This window comes from Copidosoma floridanum, unplaced genomic scaffold, assembly GCF_036245765.1.
Source record: "Copidosoma floridanum isolate Cflo_tuat_1 unplaced genomic scaffold, Cflo_Japanese_pri ptg000001l, whole genome shotgun sequence".
Lineage (NCBI taxonomy): Eukaryota > Metazoa > Arthropoda > Insecta > Hymenoptera > Encyrtidae > Copidosoma > Copidosoma floridanum.
The window spans coordinates 12,264,584-12,287,636 of NW_028321878.1; the positions used below are offsets into that span (position 1 = coordinate 12,264,584).

General features: G+C 35.2%; 3 protein-coding genes across 5 annotated transcripts; all 3 read left to right on the forward strand.

The window, feature by feature from the left end:
• Positions 1-228: 228 nt before the first annotated feature.
• Positions 229-12,120, forward strand: hzg (CTD small phosphatase herzog). Of its 3 annotated transcripts, none has more exons than XM_089593176.1 (5): positions 229-618; positions 3,753-4,200; positions 6,680-7,122; positions 7,253-7,438; positions 7,531-12,120. In XM_089593176.1, exons 2-5 carry the CDS (start codon positions 4,131-4,133, stop codon positions 7,771-7,773), a joined length of 942 nt encoding a protein of 313 aa, XP_089449302.1. In that variant the 5' UTR covers positions 229-618; positions 3,753-4,130; the 3' UTR covers positions 7,774-12,120. The 3 variants fall into 3 exon arrangements, with proteins under 3 accessions (XP_089449302.1, XP_089449336.1, XP_014213324.2); XM_089593210.1 differs by lacking the exon at positions 229-618 and adding an exon at positions 2,928-3,003; XM_014357838.3 differs by lacking the exon at positions 229-618 and adding an exon at positions 2,943-3,003 and having other exon boundaries at positions 3,833-4,200.
• A 1,293-nt stretch (positions 12,121-13,413) lies between these two features.
• Positions 13,414-15,358, forward strand: LOC106642935 (ribonuclease H2 subunit B). Its single transcript, XM_014357867.2, has 5 exons — positions 13,414-13,626; positions 13,793-14,031; positions 14,101-14,386; positions 14,458-14,678; positions 14,760-15,358. The coding sequence occupies exons 1-5, from the start codon at positions 13,548-13,550 to the stop codon at positions 14,853-14,855; spliced, it is 921 nt and encodes a 306-aa protein (XP_014213353.2). The 5' UTR covers positions 13,414-13,547; the 3' UTR covers positions 14,856-15,358.
• A 3,129-nt stretch (positions 15,359-18,487) lies between these two features.
• Mcm7 (minichromosome maintenance 7) lies at positions 18,488-21,733 on the forward strand. The gene is made up of 9 exons (XM_014357851.2): positions 18,488-18,738; positions 18,821-19,029; positions 19,116-19,279; positions 19,370-19,688; positions 19,767-19,952; positions 20,033-20,243; positions 20,316-20,793; positions 20,865-21,016; positions 21,103-21,733. The coding sequence occupies exons 1-9, from the start codon at positions 18,699-18,701 to the stop codon at positions 21,519-21,521; spliced, it is 2,178 nt and encodes a 725-aa protein (XP_014213337.2). The 5' UTR covers positions 18,488-18,698; the 3' UTR covers positions 21,522-21,733.
• Positions 21,734-23,053: the final 1,320 nt, after the last annotated feature.

The following is a 23,053-nucleotide window of genomic DNA, read 5'->3' on the forward strand; positions in this document are numbered from 1 at the left end:
AACCCATACAAATAAGCGTTTGCATGTATCTATCGGATAATGCGTGTTTGGGTATGATGAAAAATTTACTGAACGCACCGTGGAACGTCGAACTTTTACTTCAAGTGTTTAATCTCTGATACTGCAGCTATTAAAAAAAATACATACATATATATATATATATTCTTTGACTCTGCGCAAGCAAATGAAGTAACGTATAGATGCACCCATATATATAGAGAATTTTTGTGGTAATAAGAGTCGTCGTCATGTTCTAATAATGATAAAAACAAGAATTTACATTTTTTTTCATGGGCAATATTAATCTTATGCTTGACGTTAGTTGGCCAAAGAGCTCGTATTCCTTCTTTTCCATTTGGAATAAATTAAAAAAAAAAATAACGATTCAAGCAGTGATTCGACCATAGAAATTATTGACGTTTCGCAACGTTACGTGACAATAGAGAGAGAGAAAAAAAGATATAAGTATCCTCGCATTTTTTTGTTCGACGACCAAATATTTTTCAAATTAAAATGTTTCTCTTGGAAAATGGATTCGTGCGATTTTCGAGTAGCCTCTCTGCGTCTTACTTAATCTTCTCAACGAGAGATCGAGGAAGAAAACCCTTACACGTGCACGTATGTATACCGGAATATGTATTTTTAACTCTTCTCGTCCTTTCGTGCAACACGTCATCAGGGAAAGTGCTCTGGAGTTATCTGACACGTGTAGCACTTTTGCGTGTACGTGTCGGTGTGTACCTATTTTCTATATTGGATTTGCATCGAATTGCAAATTAACGGAGCTAAAATTAATCCGATTTATTGGAAAAATATAGGAGAAAATCTAGTATACACTCGAGTCTCGCGCAAATACTATACAGTTTGTGATAAAATTATACCCGCAACTCTGTTGGGTTATTATAGAAATTAATTTTTGCGTGTATAATGTTTTTCGTCGTTTTATTTTTTCCTTTGTGTTGTCTATTTTACGAATATATTTTATACGTCCGCCAAAGGGAGAACACGCGCGCGTCAACGATGTGTAAATAACGAAATTCCAATTGAATCCGAGTTTTATTATTAATTAATGTAGATTATTTAGCTAATGCATCCAAAAACATTTATTTTTATCGATTTAAACAATTTTTTTATTCCCATTATAGACAAGTACATAAATATAATATATATAAGTTTAAACTTATAAGTTAATATAATACAATATACCAGATAATTATTTTTTATGTGCACAGCCAAGAGCACATGCATGATTTCAAATGAAAAAAAGAGTGATAAACGCATAAAAAAAAAGCATTCAAACAACTTTTCGTCACAACTGTACACCAAGCTGTATATATATATTGTATTGTAAAGGTAGATCGATTAAACAATACTAGTATTTCGACAGCTTTGGGCAAGAAAGTAATTTTCAAAAAAACGCATTATTGTATAACCTTTTAAATACATACATTTTTTTTTTAATAACATGTTAACGTTTTATATCCAACAATTGTTATTGTGAATGATATATTTTTCAGAAATATCAACGAATGGTGTGGTAAATTCAAAAACATTTTTGAATCGGTAGGCCTTTCAAATACATTTTTGGGATGATAATATGTCCTTTCACTCAGCTATCGACAGACGTGGGATATTTAATGCTAAAATTAAATTAACAAGTAAGGCTTGGAATCGTTTATTGATTTGTGAAAGAGTTCGTATAATATGACAATAAACAATAAAAATAATATAAACAATTTAATGCTTTTATCACTTAAGTTTAAGACAAGACACTTCTAAAGTATGGGTACAAAAAAACATTATTTACACCACAGCCAAGTGTGGCGTTAAAATTTTTTTAGTCTGTTTTCATCCGTGGTTAAAAAAAAATATATACAATGTGGTGAGCCGTTTACTTATTCTTTGCCAATCGAAGTAGTATCAATCCTCGTAAATTTTTTTTCTTTGCAACCTTTTCGAACGAAATTAATTATTTATACTTACAATATAACCATAAAACTTTTTCAGAAAATTTCCTTTGTAATGTGATAACTTAATCGTTTCTAACGAAAGGGAGAATAATCGGTAAACCGAAGTGTACAGCTTAAGAGATTATGTTTTTCAAGAATTTCATTAAAACTATTAGTCAATGGTGATAGATTTTACTAGTAGAAAATTTTGTGTTTTGCATGATCATATTCATAATCATTCACAGTTTTTTCTGTAAGTACGATCTTTACATGAACTTTGGCACTTCCTAAGTTTTTATTCCCCTAGACAATTTTTTTCTGCTGAAAGTTGTCTTTGGTGATAAATATTCTGCAGCAACCTCGGGAGACTTGTTTACCAATAATGAAGGCCTGGTGTCTTTGAGTGGGCCTGGATCAAAACAAAGTTTACGAAATCAATTTATCGAATCATATACTTATATCGGATGCGTTAATCGAAGTAGTGTATATATAATATATGGCATGCCATTTTATATCGATGCTACATCACGTAAAGTTGATGAAAGATATACTGAATCATATCAGAAAAATATTACGTAATATATACTAGCTTCTTATTTACAGTCACGTGCAAATAGAAACACACTGAATTATTTCTTGATTTCATGAGTTTATAAAAAAATGCTAGTTTGTTTACATATTATCCTCTAAATCATATGTAACATTAAATACTTATGTTTTGTATATGTTGGCAGTTTTAATAAAATCAAATCTCAAGTCCTTAGCTTTACTTCAAAATGTTTCGTGTTTAATGATAAACAGTATTTTAAAGGATGTAAGAGAAAAGAGGACGGTATATATATCGTATTTGCGTCGTATTATCAGCCGATCAGCGTAGGCTTTTATAGTTTCAGACTTTCAGTTTGCACGCGTACGTTGTCAGAGTTAGTTGTGCACTTTACTTGTTTCGAATGTACTTTTATATATACGTGTTTTAATGTAACAAATTATTATGTTGCACATAATTATATGTAACTTTATTACTTATACACTTAATTGGTTGATATAATATGAGGTGGGTCTCATCTTGCATCGATATAATTTAATGTAATGTTTAGTATCTAGTACTTAGTCTGACAACCAGAATCGGCAGAATCTGTGATTTGACAAAATCATACAAAAACAAACAAGTGCAGTCTACTTTCTGACTTTCTCTTTCGCATTGTGCGAGTAGGTAGCTGGAAAACGTTGTAATGGGTTGTTACCGCAGTTGCTTTGATTACGTATTACATGTTGTGTGCCTTCCGTAAATTTGTTTTTTCTAGTACCATTTAGGTATACTTACTTGGGCCCGCTATACTTGCAGTAACAAAAAGAAAAAAACCACTTCGATCTTGTTGTTTATATTACTCTGAGAATTTGAGAAAAAGCCCCCCTCTTTTTTTCATTTTATTCGATTTTTCTCATTCGAAGTGTTTTCACAGACTTTCAAATCCGCGGCGCGGCAAGCCATAATAAATTGTGCCTAAATTGTGACAAGTTATCTTTATCCGAATTTTGGACTCTGAAGTACCTATTGTTGTTTAAACTAATGTCTAATGTTCATCCCCGTGTGTAATATTATTTATGTCTACCAGGTATACTTAATTACCACCACCACACACATTTGAACTTCTTGTGCTCTCTCTCTTGTATCTTGCTTTCGTGCGTCGTTCGGAGCGGAGTTGCCTCGTAACGTTTACAGATTACACTGTCCTTGTATATACATATATTGATGCATAGCATACGTAGGTATATACCCGAGTTTGGTTTGGTTTGGTTTAGTCATTGGTGTGTGATGATGCTGTGCTGATCGGCTGATGTGTTTTTTGACTCCACATTGTGCTTGTGCTACCGTGGTGGAGGTGCCGCGCCGCCTATACTAGTTGGGTGCGTACATGTAGTGCATCATCCTCATCGCCGTGGGACGCGAGGGGTCTGGTCTACAGCACGCCTCTGCACCCACGAAAAACGACAACACGCACGCAACAGTACAGCAGCAGCAGCTGTAGCCAGATCCGGAGTCTTTACATTTTGCAGCCACGACGGAGGAGCCACGAGAGAGAGGCTGCTGCCGCCGCCGCTACCCGCAGGCTGCTGCTCTAGGTAGAATAAGGAAAGAAGACGAAGAAAAGCGGAGGAATTCCGACGGCCAATGTTTAAATGGACGCATCGTCCATCATTACCCAGGTGTCCCGGGACGATGAGTTAGGCTCATACAACAACGAAAAAGGTTTGTCTATACCCATCATCATCATCATCATCATTATCTGCTGGGTATAATTATAATACTGCACCATACCCCCACTCTCCCCCTTGTACCGCTAATTCATTGAGAGAATATAAGCGAGATTAAGTATATTTTTGGCCCCGCAGACTTTGTCACCCGCCACCTATACTCTCTTTACTCCTGTCTGTCACGCTACACATGTAACCCATTGTACTTATTTAAGTATTGTCTCCTTCTTGCGCTCTTCGTTTTTTCAAGTTTTTACATTTGCGTGTGTAAAATGCATTGAACGCTTGTAACTAAGTATATGCGTGTGCGAGAAACAATATTCCTCAACACCGTCCTCCGGGTCCTTTCTCTGTCTCTCTCTCTCTCTCTCTCCCTCTCTGTCTCTGATCTTTCTCCTCTCTTCTTTCTTCTATCTTTCGCCACATAGCCTTCGCGCAAAAAGCGAACGAGCATCAGCATCAGAATGCATGTCGTGTCATTTTTTTTCTCTTTTCGTGCCACACGCATCCCTCGCACACAGATGCTGTACACCTGTTATCGCGCGTTTAGCCTCTCGAGCAGGCTAATACCTTGCTGGCACCGTTGCACGACGAGCAAAACGACAACCTGGACTTGGTCGTCGTTATCGTCGTCATCGAGGTTTCAGTTACTATGCACGGGCACTCCGAAATTCCCTGCAGAAGCTCGAGTTCGGCCGAGTCTTGAAGGTTAGGTTCTTCGCTGTGTGTGTTTTTGTTGTCGATTCAGTGCAGACGACTTTTTTTTGTTGCTCCGTTTTTTTATTTCCAATACTTATAAACAGGAATGGGCGTGTCATTTATGTCACGTTGTAAATTCAATTCACAACATGTCATTTATTACGTTTACAACACGTCATACAAAATGAGTTTATTACATTTAGTGAATTTACGACACGTATCGCGAAAATACTATTTTTTCTAAATGGCAAACAAATTAATTTAGGGAAAATTACAAAAACGCTTTCTAGTTGACGTGTAAATGTGATAATAAATATGTATTTTAAAATATCTTACCTTTCTGGATTCATTACCTTAAAATCTGGGTACAATTTTAACTTTACTAACAGACGTAGCAGAAAAAAAAGGTTGTATTGAAAGTGTATGATCGATTTTATACTTCTTTTAAAAGCAACTATAAATTTTAAATTATTACACGAGCATATACGTATGTTTTATTAAGTTTTCATAACCAAAAATTCACTTTTGTGAAACCCGTGTCATTTATTACATAAATGACATAACATACATAAATTACACGTGACGTGTCGTAAATACCTCCTGACCAGATTTTTATAAATCATATGATACATGTATAGATATACTACAGAAGCAATAAATATGCATATTTTATAATAATATGCTCACTGCACTGCATCATCATCATCATCATCGTGCATGCATGTTCAAACGATGACAAGACCACAAGCAAAGATGCATCTTTTCCATGTGACGCGAGCATTTTATTTATTTGCCCGTTCGCGAGTGTCTCATGTAAATGTCTGTGTTCGTCTATTACTACTCTTTACTCTACACTACGATAGTACTTGCTTTGCTATTCTCTTTTTCTCGCATACCTTATGTTATTAAGTATATGCGTACGTTCAGTGTTCCCAGTCTGTCCATTTTTTTCTTCCATTTCCCTAGCTCTCCAAGCTATTCTTTGATTATGTGTTGCCACTGTGCTCTCTTTTAACGTTAGAGAGACCAGCTGACGGTTTTTTTTTCTTTTTTCCTTTTTTTTACATAATCCGTCGAGCTTTTTACACCCAACCTTGGCAAGTTTTTCTTTTTTACCTTATTCGTTGCCTCTCTGATATATTAGCCAATGAGTGAAAATAAGTAGCCTTATTCTTACCTTTAAATCTCGTCTTCTCTGTCTTTATCTTTTTTTTTACTTCCATCCACTTTTTTTCTATCTTTTTCTTATTATTATTTTTTGTCTTTTTTTTTGCTCCATTGGTGCATTCCATGCCTCAATTGCTGTTCTGTGATTTTTTTAGCACGCTAGCAAGTTGTTATTTCATTGTACACATGAAAACGTGTTTTCATTAGAAAAATTTTCCATATATAAATAGATCATTCAATACTTTATTCACATTCATTGTCCTTGACTGAAATATTACCACACATCACCATCTTATATATTTTTCTGTGATGGGGGTGCAAAATTGAAAAGCTTTGTTTGTATGTACCTAAAATAACTGGTTGAATCGAAATATTCTATGATAAAATCTCACATTTTGAGGATCCAAACAACTGTATGCAACAGTAATATTACATACATACCTTTAATCTTACGATTAAAAAATGTTCTCCTCCACTGATTAGGGAAACAAAAAATTATTTTCAAACAATAGAACCGCTATATTTTTAATTACGTAATACTCACCTTTGATAAACTACCTTGGAGTACAATTGAATACTTAAAGCCGAACAACAATATTAATTTGCAGCGCAATTACCACGAGAGAATGAGGCGAGCATCAACAGTACGAGCGGAGGGCCAACGCCGAGCGAGAAAAAGTCCCGTGGCCGGGGTTTTCTGCGCTCGCTCCTATGCTGCCTGGGTCGGAGCCGAGGTAACAGCTCGAAGAGCTCAAAGGCGAGCTCGGTCGAGAACGATCAGTACGCACCGCCGAGGACTGGCTCGCCACGCTATCTCTTGCCTCCAGTGCGTCACCAGGACATACACAAAAAGTGTATGGTGATCGATCTGGACGAGACCCTGGTGCACAGCTCGTTCAAGCCGATCAACAACGCGGACTTCGTTGTACCCGTCGAGATAGACGGCAACGTACATCAGGTCTACGTGCTCAAGAGGCCCTACGTCGACGAGTTCCTCCAGCGCATGGGCGAGCTCTACGAATGCGTTCTCTTCACCGCGAGCTTGGCGAAGGTATACTTGCATAACCATCGTGTATGCTTGTTTGTTGTCGTTGCGCAGTTTTTCGCGGTACAGCGTGAAAGTTGACTCGACTGCCGGCTTTCGCCGCAGGTTGCATTGTGAATGACTTTTTCTTTTGCAGTATGCCGATCCAGTCGCGAACCTGCTCGACAGATGGGGCGTCTTTCGAGCGAGGTTGTTCCGGGAATCGTGCGTCTTTCACCGGGGCAACTACGTCAAGGATCTGAATAAATTGGGTCGGGATTTGCAACAGATTATCATTGTCGACAACAGTCCTGCCAGTTACATTTTTCATCCGGACAATGCGGTAAGTGCTGCTTTTCCATTTTAATTCATTCAAGTTTGCTGTCTTAGCGCGCATGTATATTATATTGAGAAACTTAATTTTGTCCTCTTCAGGTACCAGTCGCGTCGTGGTTCGACGATATGACGGATTCCGAGCTGCTGGACCTCATCCCTTTTTTCGAGAAACTCAGTAGCGTGGAGAACATATACACGGTGCTATGCAACAGCAATCACCCATACAACCAAATGCCGAACTCTGGGCCGACAACAACGTCGTCAACAGGAGTTAAACAGTGTAATCACGCAGGCAATAACAGTAGCAGTCCAAACTCATCCGTCTTACTGGATGACTCCTAGCCCTACCTGAATCCTGGCAGCCAACAGCAGCAGCCGTCATCTCGGTCAACAGCTACGGCAGCCAGTCTCATCAGCAATCCGCAGTGCACGCTCCGAAAACTCTTTGACGATGGTATTCGCTTAATGGCCCATAAGTACGCCCTTCTGATGCTCTGTATTGGCAGAAGACGATCAGTAAGAAACGAGCGCGCCTCCTCGACAACTCCGTCATCGTCAAAGGATCCTTAGGCAATCCTTTAGTGCATTATTTAATGCATAAAATGGACACTCGTGGTTTATACGTATGAATGGAGGAGGACATGCTCAAAGCGTCTGGGAAAGAGTTATACATATGCCTGGATGATTCTCGCTCCAGGTGAGAACAATTCTAATAATTCCGTGTAACGCGCCTGGCTTTTTCATAATTTTGACGAGTATGGAACTTAAGTTTTTGTTGTGCAATCGTTTCATCAAGAAAAAGATTCTTGAATTTTACTTATTTGACATTAAATTCTGATTGATTGACTGACCCTAACTGATTGATCGTAGTTATAGTAAAATGAACAATTTTGTGAATTTTTTTCAGGCAATCTGTTTGATTTTTTTTATTTTTTTTTATTTTAAAACTAAAGTAATGACAATAACGTTTTTGTAACTATTTTAGCAGAAAGCTAAGTAAAAAATTTGTGCGATTGTATGACATAAATTGAAGCTCCAAAAAAAGAAATTCAGCTTTCAATACAAGCCTTTTAAATTCGACAGCAGTAATGTTTTTTTTTTTTTTTTTTTTTTTTTCCACAAACATAATCCTTGAAGATTTAATAGTACAACTCCAGAGAGTTAAGGATGTTATTTAGAGATATCTGGTGAACATTAAGTTGGGATTGATTTTCGCGAAACAAATCTAAAGTATAACGTATTTGAGATTATAAATGTATGGTATAACTTTCAGGTAAGCTAGATCGAAACTTTTCAATTGAAATGATGGTTTCAATATGTTAAGCAAAGCGAAAAGGAATTATTTGTATCAGTTAAAGTAAAAGTATATCGCAATAATACGAATTTACGAATTTAAAGGACGATTGAAATAATTTTTACAAATATTTTATTTTTAATATTATATGATTGCTAGAGTAATGGACAGATCTTAATGTATGTGTGAATAATCAGGACGAAAAATAACATTAAACAAACAAGGTGTGCGTTTATTGAACGGCTCTTATTTTCATATAATTAAAAATGTTACTTTACTATATTTTATACATTCAAGGGTACATCCCTATATACATTGATGATATACAAACGGTCATGGATCCAAATACAGAAAGCTACTTAATTAGAAAGAGCTTCCAACAAAATTAACAGCAGAATTATGCCAGTCGGTATAGTTTCAAATTAATTTGAATGTAAAATTATCAATGCTTATAGAAATGTCAAAGAAAAGCAGGGGCATATTTTATCTGCTACACACTTGCGGTTAAAAATTTTAATTCATGACATGTAAGGTAAATTGAATACAATATGCTTTGTTTTAATCTAATCTTAGAGTAACAAACTCACTTTTTTACAAAGCACGTGTACCTTGATAACTATACCAACGTATAAAGGTATACTCAGATTATTACTTGACATAAAGATTAATTATTTAGTTAGAGGGGAGCACTAAAACAAGCTTTTGTTTCTTATCATTTATTTTTAGTCTTTTTTAAAACTAGTTTTAAACCAATAAATTTTAAAGCTGTTTGCATACATGTGTGTGAAGCCTTTGCCAAAATATTTTAAGTACATTTTATAAATCTACTTACTAAAAGGCGGTGCTGTTTTTTAACACTATAAATTTCGGTGATAATTTGAAGTGGAATAAAGTTTGATTGTGTACTAATTCTTGAATGTTAATCAACGTCTAAATATTGAGGAAAAAACACATCCACACTTTAGATGGATTGTGTCCAGAACCGTTGAAGTAAATATTTTTTTATTAAAATATTTGCGATTTGTCAGTTAATTTATTCATTGCAATGAAAATATTTTTTAAATCTCTAACAGCATAATTATGATTGCGATGTAATGATTTTTTATTTAACTTGTTCAACACTACTACAGTACTATCAACTTTAAATCTTTAAAATTTGTGTTACTTATTGATAAAGAGAACAAGTTAAAGTAGAGCTTAAGACTTGAATGCTTTTTAATCATTATTAACGTGTTCTAAAAAATTGACTTAAGGAAAAATTAATAATTAAATCAATGTGCCTTTTACGAAAGTCGGCGTTTTTGCCAATTTTCATTCATATTAATTCTTGGATAGTAATTGAATCAAGCAGTCAAGCTTGAACTAACTTCTTTTACATGGTGTTTGATGTATTGTGTTCAATTTTGTTAACACGCAATTGTTTTAACTTAAAATTTTTTTGAATTATTTTTTTTTCCTACTTTATTAAACGAAAATTTTTAGCAACAAGTTAATAATGTGCATAAAAGATGCTCCTGCACGACTTTTGTTGCTCTTTACTTTATATATAACAAAGTATTCTTATAAGCTTAATAGCCTCGCATCGATAATATTACATAAGTCGTGCTTCGACATTGTAAAATGCTATACGCGATGCCTTGTTTGTTAAGAACAGAGAAAATGAAAAATAATAAGGAATGACAGAAGAGTTTGAGCCTGTATGTGTATATGTGTGCGTGATTTTATAAACTGTTATAAATCCATTATAAATGTATACATTTGTACGCGCGGAGATGCGATCCACTCGAGTTTCTATAACTAACTACTTTCGATTTATATATGTATATGTATATTTGATTGAGATTCAGTACGATAACAATTAATCGTAGAATAACATGATGTTTGGAGAAAATTATTAATTGGTTAAGTTTTTTTACAAACATTTTCATGGAAATCGAGTAGGTTTCACTTACATTTTGATTACGTATTTTGATTAACGACTAGTTTTTATGTGCAATCCCAGTTTTAGTTGCGTCAGAAAAATCAATGCGTCACTTTTTATTATTATAATTTTTTTTTTATTATTTCTTATGTTACTTTTAAAACTTGTAAATAGTATTGAAGAATTTTACTCAAGTTCTGAAATCATGCAATTACGAACGAATTTGCATACAAAATTTTCACTTGAGCACAAATCAATTTTTGTCTTTATTTCTGTCTATTTTTTTGTATTTTACTATTAAAATATTCCTCATATCATTTGCTAAACAATATACAAATATAAATTAATCTACTCGATTTTCAATAGTATTTTATTGGTCAGTATCTAAATTTCCTTTGTTACAATTAGTGACAATTGATGTTCTATGTTAATATTCGTCGAAGCTCAACTTGTAAAAATATTTTAAAAGATGTATAATAGAGTATTACAGCATCACTGCCGTTATGGGATGATGCTTTTATAATATGTGCAAAGGAAAAAAAGAAAAAACGAAACTTTTTCACAAACCGCAGTCAACTGAATTATTACTATTACTAAAAGAAAGATTCACAAGTAACAAGGAGAGTGAGTTTAAATTTATAGTTGAAAGAACGTTTATTTGCTGGAATGCAACTATCGCATTTTTAGAGAAAAAATAAATCATAGGTGTATAAACATGCTGTACAAAATGAAATACAAAAACATCACTGAAAATTGCAACTGTAGGTAATAGAAAATTTTTCAATACGATGATTACAAAATTTTAACTGTAAACAACTTTTATTATTATTACTTTAATTTAAACGCAGAGAAAAGAGGTGCATACATTGTGAATCGTAAGTAGAGAAAGAAAAAAAAATTGTAAATGGCAATGCCTTTTAAATGTAAATAATCATGATTGTCTAAATTTCCGCTGAGAAAAGCAACCATAAGTTGAAAATTCTCTGAGCAGTTTGCAGCGTTATAACCAATTAGAAGAAAATTTTCGAACTTGTGAAAATAAAATAAGTACTACAAATGCGACTTGCGTCTGCATACGATTTTTTACCGACGAATCTGATAAACTTTTTTTAAAAACTCGCGTCACATAACTTTTTTACGATAATCGACACGTAGCTCGACTGTATTAAATTAAACGAAACTATTATAAAAAATAAATAAAACAATGTAAAAAAAAAAAAAAATAAATAAATGAAAATTCATGTTAGAAGCAAAAAAAGTGAGGCGTAAAGAGTAGAGAGAAATAAATTATATTAGCCGCGGTGTTGCAAAACACGCGTCTGCAGAGTTGAAAGTGCATGAGAGGACGAATGAAAGGAGGGAAAAAACAAGAGGCAGTGTGTAAAAGTAAGGAAAAAAGCGTGAAAAAAAAAATATCTCCCTCTGATTGTCCAGTTTGCTCTGTGATTGAGTTATTAAAAAAATATATATGTTTGATATATAAGTACATGTTTTATTTGCATTGACAGTTTTTTAAATTCCTTTTACCTCCAAATTCGTTTAAATTAACGTGTAAACAATGAAACTCATGAATGTCATTATGTACAATTATACTAATTATAAATTGCAGCTTTGCTGAGATTGCTAATTGTGTATATACCTATAGGTGTACTTTCATACTCTAATCAAGGTAAGGAATGGGGAATGAATAATGAATTGAGCTTTAAATTTGGCTCGGCGAGCTGAAATCTGTATGCCTGATTTCCTCGGGGGGTACTGAAGGTAAATAAATCCATGTGACCTATGGACGAAGAGAGAATTCTGCATGAATGACTAATGATCATATTATGTTGTTATTTTGATTGTTTCATTGCATTTTTTTTTTTTAATACCTAGTAGTGTGCATAGATAGGTACACAAATGGCCGCGATAACTGGACTCCGTAATGGTTTAGGTGTGCAGTTCATTGCACTCGCAATTTGCATCAGCTTCTTCGTGTATGTTATTTGCCAAAGTGGGTTAAGTAAGTAAGTATTTTGCAAGGGTCCGCTTGCTTTTTTTTCACTTTCGGAGTTTCGGACCATCATCGCTAAGTATATACTTATCATCAGCTACCATAAACCTTAAGAGCTGAGAGACTCAGGGTCACTCAGGGATTATTGGCTCGCGCTCTCTCTCGGCTCTCTCCGTGTATATTTATTAAGTACATATCGTTCGCATCGATTTTTTTGCACATACTTATAGGTTATCCGGAAGTACGAGTCCCATTAGATGGCGCTGATGCCGGTCTCAAAGTTGTTTTGTGTTATATACTTTTGTTACAATACCAAACAAAGCAGACGACAGTAGTGTTACACTATACTACCACAGTGTACTGTTTTCGAAATAAACAAGACATACATTATATAAAAAATTACTGTTCTCATCTGCGGTGCTAAATATTTTAGACGATTGCAAACACAGAGCACAGTATTTATTTAATCCCGTTTTAGAGTTTTTATAACGACCACACAGTAAAACATGATTCAAATTTAAAATTATGCTTCCTTCTTCAAAAGGCTTTACTCCACCATTAACATATTTTATTTACTTGAATATTTTTATTGCAGGACACTAAATTTTGGTAAACATTAATAATAATATAATATTAATGTACCAACATTGTAAACAAGTTTTGTATTTACCGCTCTGTATCACATGGTCTTAGTGTCACTTTAAGATCAGCATCAGCGCCATCTAACGGGGCTCGTACTTCCGGATAAAAAGCAAAGCAGAGAGAGAAAGAGAAAGAGAGTCTCCGAGTGTGGACTGTGGAGAGGCATCAGCCGCAGGCAGGAGACGCGTTGGTTTATCATTGCTGTTTGTTGATTTGTTGAGCTTTGAGTTGCATTGTCATTGAGGATACGTATTAAACCCACAACAATGCCGCGTGTCAAGGGTTCCCCGAAGAAGTTCGTCAAATCGCAGGCCAACTCGAACACATGGATTTTCCTCATGAAAGGTGCCTATATGTGTTGATGTTTGTCAGTTCAGTGTTGTTTTTTTTTTCTTTGCTTTTCATGTGTATTCGATTATATTGTTTCTTTACAATTTTTTAAAAATAATTTTGAGGAAAAAAATAAGTTGTAAGATCTTAAATTGGCCAATATTTATACTGATATTTACAGGGGACAGTCTAGAAAGTACAGAAGGTGTGCACCCAGACATGGTAAAGCTTCGACACCCAGCTTCGAATCAGACAGCGATGTTTGTTTTTAGTTCTGGTGATGCTACTATTCAAGAAGTCATGACATTTGATGAAAACAAGAGATCTTGGTTTATAGATGACAATGTCAGGTCGGATGGAAAAATGCATCTTTCAACTCCCATTGACCCTATTTTTTTGGTGCTACCATATTTAAGAAAAGTTGGTATAACTACCTATCATTAGATTTGAGTGAATTTTGTCCCTGGTTACAATATTATTTATTTATAGTCTCAACAAGTTATGCCATTGGAGCAATGCCTTCATGACGAAGATTATCCCGAAACTAGCAGACTTGTCAAATGCCAAAATTTGAAGCTGTCCCTTGTAGCTGATAGAAAGGGTGATGAATCTTTACAAGCGTTCAAATACAATGAAGAAAAAACAATGAGTTGGTTAAAAAAAAAAGTTGAAAAAGTAGCTGATATTGTAAGGCAAAAGGGTATTCATGTCTCTCATGGTGCTGTTAGTGCTAACTTTGTAAAAAGTAGTAAACACGAAGGTGGCACTGAAACAGGTAATTATTATATTATTGTAATGGTTTAAAGTTCAAAGTTGTACTCAAACAATACTTTTTACACATTTTAGAGTACTTAAAATATGCCCATGGAATTGTTTCTGAATATCTCGCGGAAGACTTGAGTAAAAAATTGTTCCAGTATCTTAATTTACCAGATGATTCAGAACAAAAGAAACGTAAATTAATCAGTCCAAAAGAGACGACTGAAGAAAAAAGGCCTAAAAAAGAAGTGCAGTCACATGAAGAGTCTCCCAAAAATGGAGCATTGGATCTCACTAAATCAGAGAAGGTTGGGTTCTTTGTTTATTTACAATACTCAAAATTTACTAAAAATACTTAATTTATAAAAAATGAATGTATTTTTTTACAGCCTGCCAAGCTACCAACCGTATCCAAAAAGGATTTAGCGAGGCAAAAAGCTGCTGCTGGATCAAAGAGTATCACTAGTTTTTTTAAGAAAAAATGAATGTTAGAAGTTAATCATTTAACTGACGTAGTGACTTGCCGCTTTTAAAAAGGTTCGTCACAATAAGGCGATCTTCGAAGTCTCTATGTTCCTATAAATGTTATTACATAAACGTCAATACTAATTATTAAAGACTAAGAAAATTCTCAGCAATCGACCACGTAGAATCGATTAATTATTATATGTATAGCACGTAAACGTTTTTGCATTTATATTCCTCGACAAAAGAGGATGAGCCTGTATTTAAGTATCGACAGAAGTACGTATATATTATTCGCGGATATTTCTCATGACGAATGCAAAAACTGTTCCAGTGATTTTTTTTTTTTCGTTTTATTTAAAAATTACAAATTCTTCAAATAAGACTGTTAGATTGTATACAGACAAGCAGCTATTAACTTCATTTGGATATAGGATGTGGTTTTATTTATGTACATAGAACAGCGTTTTTTTAGTCGATGATTAAGTGAGTTTGTATTTACTACAATGAGACGTTTCAGATTTGCTATTAGAGCAATATGTACATTATTGGAATTACTACTGTTAATTTTTTATTAATAATAATAACAATAATACCAATAATAACAAACTCAATGTATTCTATTATTTTCCTACATAGATTCACTGCGTGAGAGAACTAGAAATAATTTGATAGAAAAAACTGTATAATTCATACATTTGGTATACATAGAATAATTCAAAAAATTTTTTTTGCAATTTAATAGGTTAAATGTCACGCGTAAACCCGATTATAAATATATTGCAAAGTCTTTATTTTATGTCCCTTCTGTTTTTTGTTTATTTCTTATCCCTTAAATGTTTCCAGTACCCATCTGTTAACAAACTTACCAAGAAATGAACAGAATTTTCTGCTAAGATTAAGTGAAGTTGTTTAATTTATCTCTATAAAATTAATACTGGTATTGTTTTTAAAAACTTTTTCTCTGGACTTCATAGGTAATGGGACCAAAAATTTGTTAAATTTAATAAATATATGCATATGTGCGATTGTAAAATGATAGTAAAATTGTCAGTACCGATGGCCAACAATGATTAAGCTAAATCCCTACTATATCGATAATGATGCACGGATCCCTCCGCATCGACTATGGATATATAGATATTTTTCGTTTTTATTTTGAGTTTATCTGGATTAGTGGCATTAATTTTCTCGGATTTTTGCGAAAAGTCAGGCTAAAGTATTATGATTTTATTATTCTGGTAAAAAAATCGATTTTACAAATCATGTAAGATAAGTAGAATATCCATACTTTTGGTGATCGATTTTCGGATAGAAGATAAATTGTCAACTTGCCGCAACAGTATTATTACTGTTAAATTATAGTTGTCTATTTGTTAATATAATTGCGGCTGGTTTATAATTTAATAAATGCTATTAAATGGCTCTGCTATGATTATAGTAATAACTATTTGGATCAGCGCCATCTAGCGTTGCGGATTTCTGAACTAAAAAGTGGCCCTAAACTTTTCAGCCAGAGCTTTAGCGCGTAGAGCCATTTAGTCACTTATAAACCAGCCGCAACTCATGACGAGGTTATAAAATAGAAACATAACAATACATGTGTTTTTGGCGGCAAGTCAACAATTTATCTTTTACTCGAAAATTCATCTTCAAAAGTATAAATACATATGAGGTCGATTTTTGGTAGAAAATAGATTGTTAACTTGCCGCCAAAAACACACGTTTCGTTATTTTTTTATTTTATAGCTCCCAAATGAGTTGCGGCTGGTTTATAAGTGATTAAATGGCTCTACGCGCTAAACAGCCTAAATCTCTCCTTCAGAATGTCAAAAGCAATTTTTGGCCAAAAAAATCACGACCGCTAGATGGCGCTGATCCAAATGATTATTACTACTTATGGTAGAGCCATTTAATCAATTATAAACCAGCCGCAACTAATACTGTAAATAGTGTAAATACAAAATAAAAATTTAATATTGTCAGTGCTGTTTGCGGCAAGTTTGCAATGTATCTTTTACACGAATATTGACTTCCTATATATTTATACTTTTGGGTAAAAGATAGATTAAAACTTGCCGCAAACAGTGCAAACTACGTTATCTTTTTTATTTTGTATTTATAAAATTAGTTGCGGCTGGTTTATAATTAAATAAATATTTCTACTATAAGTAGTTCAGTAGTAATAATCATTTGGATCAGAGCCATCTAGCGGTCGTGATTTTTTTGGCCAAAAATTGCTTCTGAAATTCTGAACGACAGATTTAGGCAGTTTAGCTCTAGAGCTATTTAATCACTTATAAACCTGCCGCAACTTTTGAAATAGATACAAAATAAATAGTTAACATTTTCTGTGCTGTTTGCGGCAAGTTTACAATCTATTTATTACCCAAAAGTATAAATATATAGGAGGTCGATATTTGTGTAAAACATACACTGCAAACTTGCCGCAAGTAGCACAAACATAGTTAATTATTCATTTTGTATCCATTTCAAAAGTTGCGGCAGGTTTATAAGTGATTAAATGGCTCTAGGGCTAAACTGCCTAAAGCTCTCCTTCAGAATTTCAGAAGCAATTTTTGGCCAAAAAAATCACGACCGCTAGATGGCGCTGATCCAAATGATTATTACTACTTATAGTAGAGCCATTTAATCAATTATAAACCAGCCGCAACTAATATTGTAAACACAAAATAAAAATTTAATATTATCAGTGCTGTTTGCGGCAAGTTTGCAATGTATCTTTTACACGAATATTGACTTCCTATATATTTATACTTTTGGGCAAAAGATAGATTAAAACTTGCCGCAAACAGTGCAAACTACGTTATCTTTTTTATTTTGTATTTATAAAATTAGTTGCGGCTGGTTTATTATTAAATAAATAGCTCTACTATAAGTAGTTTAGTAGTAATAATCATTTGGATCAGCGCCATCTAGCGGTCGTGATTTTTTTGGCCAAAAATTGCTTCTGAAATTCTGAACGAGAGATTTAGGCAGTTTAGCTTTAGAGCTATTTAATCACTTATAAACCTGCCGCAACTTTTGAAATAGATACAAAATAAATAATTAACATTTTCTGTGCTGTTTGCGGCAAGTTTACAATTTATTTATTACCCAAAAGTATAAATATATAGGAGGTCGATATTTGTGTAAAACATACACTGAAAACTTGCCGCAAATAGCACAAACATAGTTAATTATTTATTTTGTATCCATTTCAAAAGTTGCGGCAGGTTTATAAGTGATTAAATGGCTCTAGGGCTAAACTGCCTAAAGCTCTCCTTCAGAATTTCAGAAGCAATTTTTGGCCAAAAAAATCACAACCGCTAGATGGCGCTGATCCAAATAATTATTACTACTTATAGCAGAGCCACATAATCAATTATAAACCAGCCGCAACTAAATTGACAGAGAGATATTAATAAGTTTAAATGATTTATGCTGTTTGCGGCAAGCTTACAATTTACCTTCTACCCGAAAATAGATCACCAAAAGTATTGATTCTACCAACCTACTAATCTTATATGGTTTATAAAATCGATCTAGACAGCGCTGATCCACAAAAACTTAATTGAAATAAAAAGATATCGACTTCGATACTACTTGACTGACTTGACTTTCGGCTTATTTATTTGTATCGATGTACATATATGTTATCGATATAGCACAAAATCGATACAAAATGGAGTTATAGCTTGGAAATTATTTTTCGCGGGAACATAACGACAGACAGAAGAAAAAGACATGCGTACAGTGTGATATTATTACGTGTTCGATTGAAGTTTTTTTCATTGTTCTGATTGACCACTTTTTTGCACACATCAGTTGTTTATTTCGAAAGCTTGTAGAAATCTGCAACAATGGCACCAAAAGCTTCAAGAGACTACGATAAGGACAAGGGTAAATAATAAGCTGAGCTCGATGTGAACTGTGGGTTTTGTGTTTATGTACATGTTTTTTCATTAAAAATGTTTGTTTTTAGAGCAACTCAAGTTGTTCCTTACCGAGTATATGAAAATGGATGAGAAAACAGGCACCAAGTTCTACTTGTATAGGCAACAGTTGACAAAAATTGCACACAGGGAGCAAGTTGCTTTTATCATTGATTTGGATGATGTCAAGGATTTCGACGAAGAGCTTGCTGAAGCTATATCCCAGAATTCTCGTCGCTACATCAACTTACTTTTACATGTAAGTATAAGTTGGATACATTTTTTAGTGTAAGCTTGGTGAAGTTTCGTTCTTTGACAAGTAGCTGAGTGCACTTTTTGTTACAGCTCCTTCAAGAAATCTTGCCTGATTTCAAAGAAAGGCCAGTAGTAGCCAAAGATACTTTGGATATTTATATTGAGCATCGATTGTTAATGGAAGCGAGAAATCAGCATCCAGGAGAGCAAAGAGATCCCAGAAACAAGTATCCTCTTGAATTGATGAGACGATTGTATATATAATTATTACTTTGTAGCTATTTTCTTGAATTAAAGTTTCAAGGATCTGAAACTAATTGAAAAATTTTTTATCAATGGAACAGTGAGATATATTTCAAAAATTTCAACGACGCCAAGTCATTCTCTGTCAGAGATGTGATGGCAGCGAATATTGGCCAATTGGTGACGATTCGAGGTATTGTCATCAGAGCAACAGAAGTTAAGCCCTTGATTATTGTTGCCACTTACACTTGTGATCAGTGTGGCGCTGAAACCTATCAGTCTGTATCTTCTATGTCTTACACGCCTCTACAGAGCTGTCCCAGTGATGATTGTCGCGTAAATAAGTCTGGTGGCAGATTGTACATGCAAACCAAGGGCTCTCGGTTCACCAAGTTTCAAGAAGTCAGAATTCAAGAACATGTGAGTTACCGTCTACACCAAGATTATCGGTAGCTGGACAAAATGTTTTTACAAATAAATGCATATTTTACATTTCAGAGTGATCAAGTACCGGTAGGTCATATCCCAAGATCTTTGACTATTTATTGTAGAGGAGAAGTTACCAGACAGTGTCATCCTGGAGATCACATCGTAGCCACTGGAATATATTTGCCAATATTGAAAACTGGCTTTGCTGAAAGGGAAGCATCTGGTCTCTTGAGTGATACTTATCTGGATGCTCATGTAAGATATTTCGATAATCAAGTCATTTAGAAACTTTTTTTTTTTAGTGCAACCCAACATTACTTTTAAAATTATTTCAGATAATAGAAAATCGGAGTCTGGCTCAAGATGATAAGTCACCTAATGAATTGACTGAAGAAGAAGTGGCTCTCTTTTCTGAGGATGGTGTTTTTGATAAATTAGCCAAATCAATAGCACCAGAGATATACGGTATGGAGGGTGTCAAGAAAGCTCTTTTACTGCTACTGGTAGGCGGAACTAATATAAAGAAAAACGATATTAAAATAAGAGGTAAATTATAATTAAGCTTGTTTAGCTCAACATTGTCTTGAGAGTAGAATTAATGACTTACGTGTCGAATAGGAAACATCAACATCTGTCTAATGGGTGATCCAGGAGTGGCCAAATCGCAGCTGCTCTCTTTCATCACGCGTCTATCTCCTCGTTCTCAGTACACGACTGGCCGAGGTTCATCGGGTGTAGGTCTAACCGCGGCGGTCATGAAAGATCCCTTGACCAACCAGATGGTGCTCGAGGGTGGTGCCCTTGTGTTGGCTGACCAAGGAATCTGCTGCATCGACGAGTTTGACAAAATGGCTGAGCACGATCGTACTGCCATCCACGAGGTCATGGAGCAGCAAACGATCTCAATAGCTAAAGCCGGTATAATGGCTCGCTTGAACGCTCGTGTCTCGATTCTTGCTGCCGCCAATCCAGCTTATGGTAGATACAACACGAAATTGTCAATCGAGCAAAACGTTCAGCTGCCAGCTGCGTTGCTGTCCAGATTTGATCTGCTGTGGCTTTTACAAGATACAGCGAACAGAGATAACGATCTCAAGTAAGTTTTATCAATGGTCCTTAAGACAACTACTAACATTGATAAATGCAATTTTGTTTTTAAATTCACAGACTGGCTCAGCATATCACGTACGTCCATCTACATGGACAACAGCCTCAAACTGAAACTGAAGTCATGGACATGAAACTTATAAGAAAATACATTCAAATATGCAAAACGGTGAATCCTTACGTTCCAGAGGATCTAAACGAATACATCACTGGTTAGTTCATACTCTTCTTTCTACCGATATCTATGAACCTAAAAGTTGATGTACAAGTATCAACTAACAAAATCTTATCATTGCAGAACAATACGTAAATTTGAGAAAAGAAGCGCGCAACCTCAAGGACAAAACCTTCACATCTCCGCGTAATCTCCTTGGAATTTTACGTTTATCCACAGCACTTGCTCGATTACGTTTGTCCCCTCTGGTGGTCAAAGAGGATATTGATCACGCCATTCAACTGGTCGTCGAGTCCAAGGCTTCAATCAACCACTTCGACGAGATCAGATCGAAACCTCATCAAGAGCGTAGAACTAAGATCTTTAATATCATTAAAGAACTAGCTGGTAATAAAAAAGAGGTTCGCGTGTTTGATATCCAGGATCGCTGTTTGACCAAGGGATTCAGGCCAAACGAGATCGATGAAGTGATCGATCTGTATGAAAATTCGAACGTGTGGCACGTCAACGTAAACAGGACGAAGATCATCATGGTGGAGTGAACGCCGTTACGCTCGTTAGTTTGTCTTTCCATACACTAAGTTAATTAAACAATTACTTGTAGCTGTAAAAATGAAAACGTACGTTAAGGCTCTTTTTATACACATTTTTATACAAAGAACATTCATAGTATTTTTTCACTTTGCCTAAGAAAAAATGAAACTTTCCTTCTCTATTGATAAATGTAGGTTGATTATTGTAATAAACAGCACATGCCAACAATACGACCATTTGAACTTTATCATCCGAGTGATTTTCAAATCAAAGTTTCAACGGATGTCGATCGAAACAGCCTGAGAAAACTACAGCTTCGTGGGAGGGAAAAGAAATCCCTACCAATCAAACGGAGAAACGTAAAAAAAAAAAACGATCAGTTTTTCGCGGAAGCTCGCGTGACTGCAATGCAGAGTAAAACGCGCCATCCTCTCGACTCGTCATTTCGGTATAATTAACAGTGCACCCAGAGTTTACGGGACCGAGTTCTCGTGTATTCCCGAGAAAAAAAAATATTTATAAATTAGCATCGCACCGATTCATCTGCCCCGCGGAAAGGAGGAAAAAAAAAAAATAATAATGGCCAGTTGGTAGTTTCTCGCAAACTCAGTGCTTAGCGGATAAAACCAACCATCAGAGACAGAGAGAGAGAGAGAGAGAGAGAGACGACGTGAGAGATACATACCTCTCGATACAATTAAAGGATCGCTTGAGGGAGAGGGGAAGGAGCGACCGGCAAAGGAATGCGGGTGGTAGGGGGACGCTCGAAAAAACAAAGAGAACGAGAGGATCGTGCAACTCGAAAAATTACACGTCGCATTGCATGCACGCTGAGGGTAGTTCGTATGGGCCCGGAATAACAAATGAATTGCAAAGGGGGCCGGGGAAGAGGAGACTCCTGCCTCGCTTCGGCGAGGTATACCTGTAGTATGTGACGATGCTCTTGCAGTTTGGATTTGTATAGTTCATCATCGGGCGTAGCTTCGGCAGGGAGTAACCCAGTTTGGGGGAGGAAGGTGTACATATTGTGGGACGCTCGTAGGCAAGATTTGCACTTGAGGGGGGCGATGTTGGCAGAGTGACTGTGTATAGAGGGAGGGTCGGAGATAAGGGAGGGCAATTGTCAGCCGTGCATGGATAATTGTTTGGAGGGCGACTGTACGTCGCTTCGAGCCCCTCGCGTTACGTGACGCGTATAGTGTGTGACTTGGCGAAAATTAACTTTGGTCCGAGCTTTGTTGCGATAGAGGGGGTGAAAGGAGAGAGTAAAAGTGATTGGAATACGAGCTTGTGATTGCGTTGATGATAATATCACATTATAGTTTTGAAATATCGGAGCGATTAAACCTATGGGTATACGTGAGAGCTAACTCAAGAATTAACATTTGAATCGCTTTTTTATTCCATATAAGCGTTATTATATTTAGAAGGGCGTATTCGTTGTTTCTCGTTGATTTTCTAAGTTTTCGTGTTGCGATTGAAATTAATATTTTCATTGTAACTTTTACAGGTTACAGTAGAAGCGTGTGTGTATGTGGTT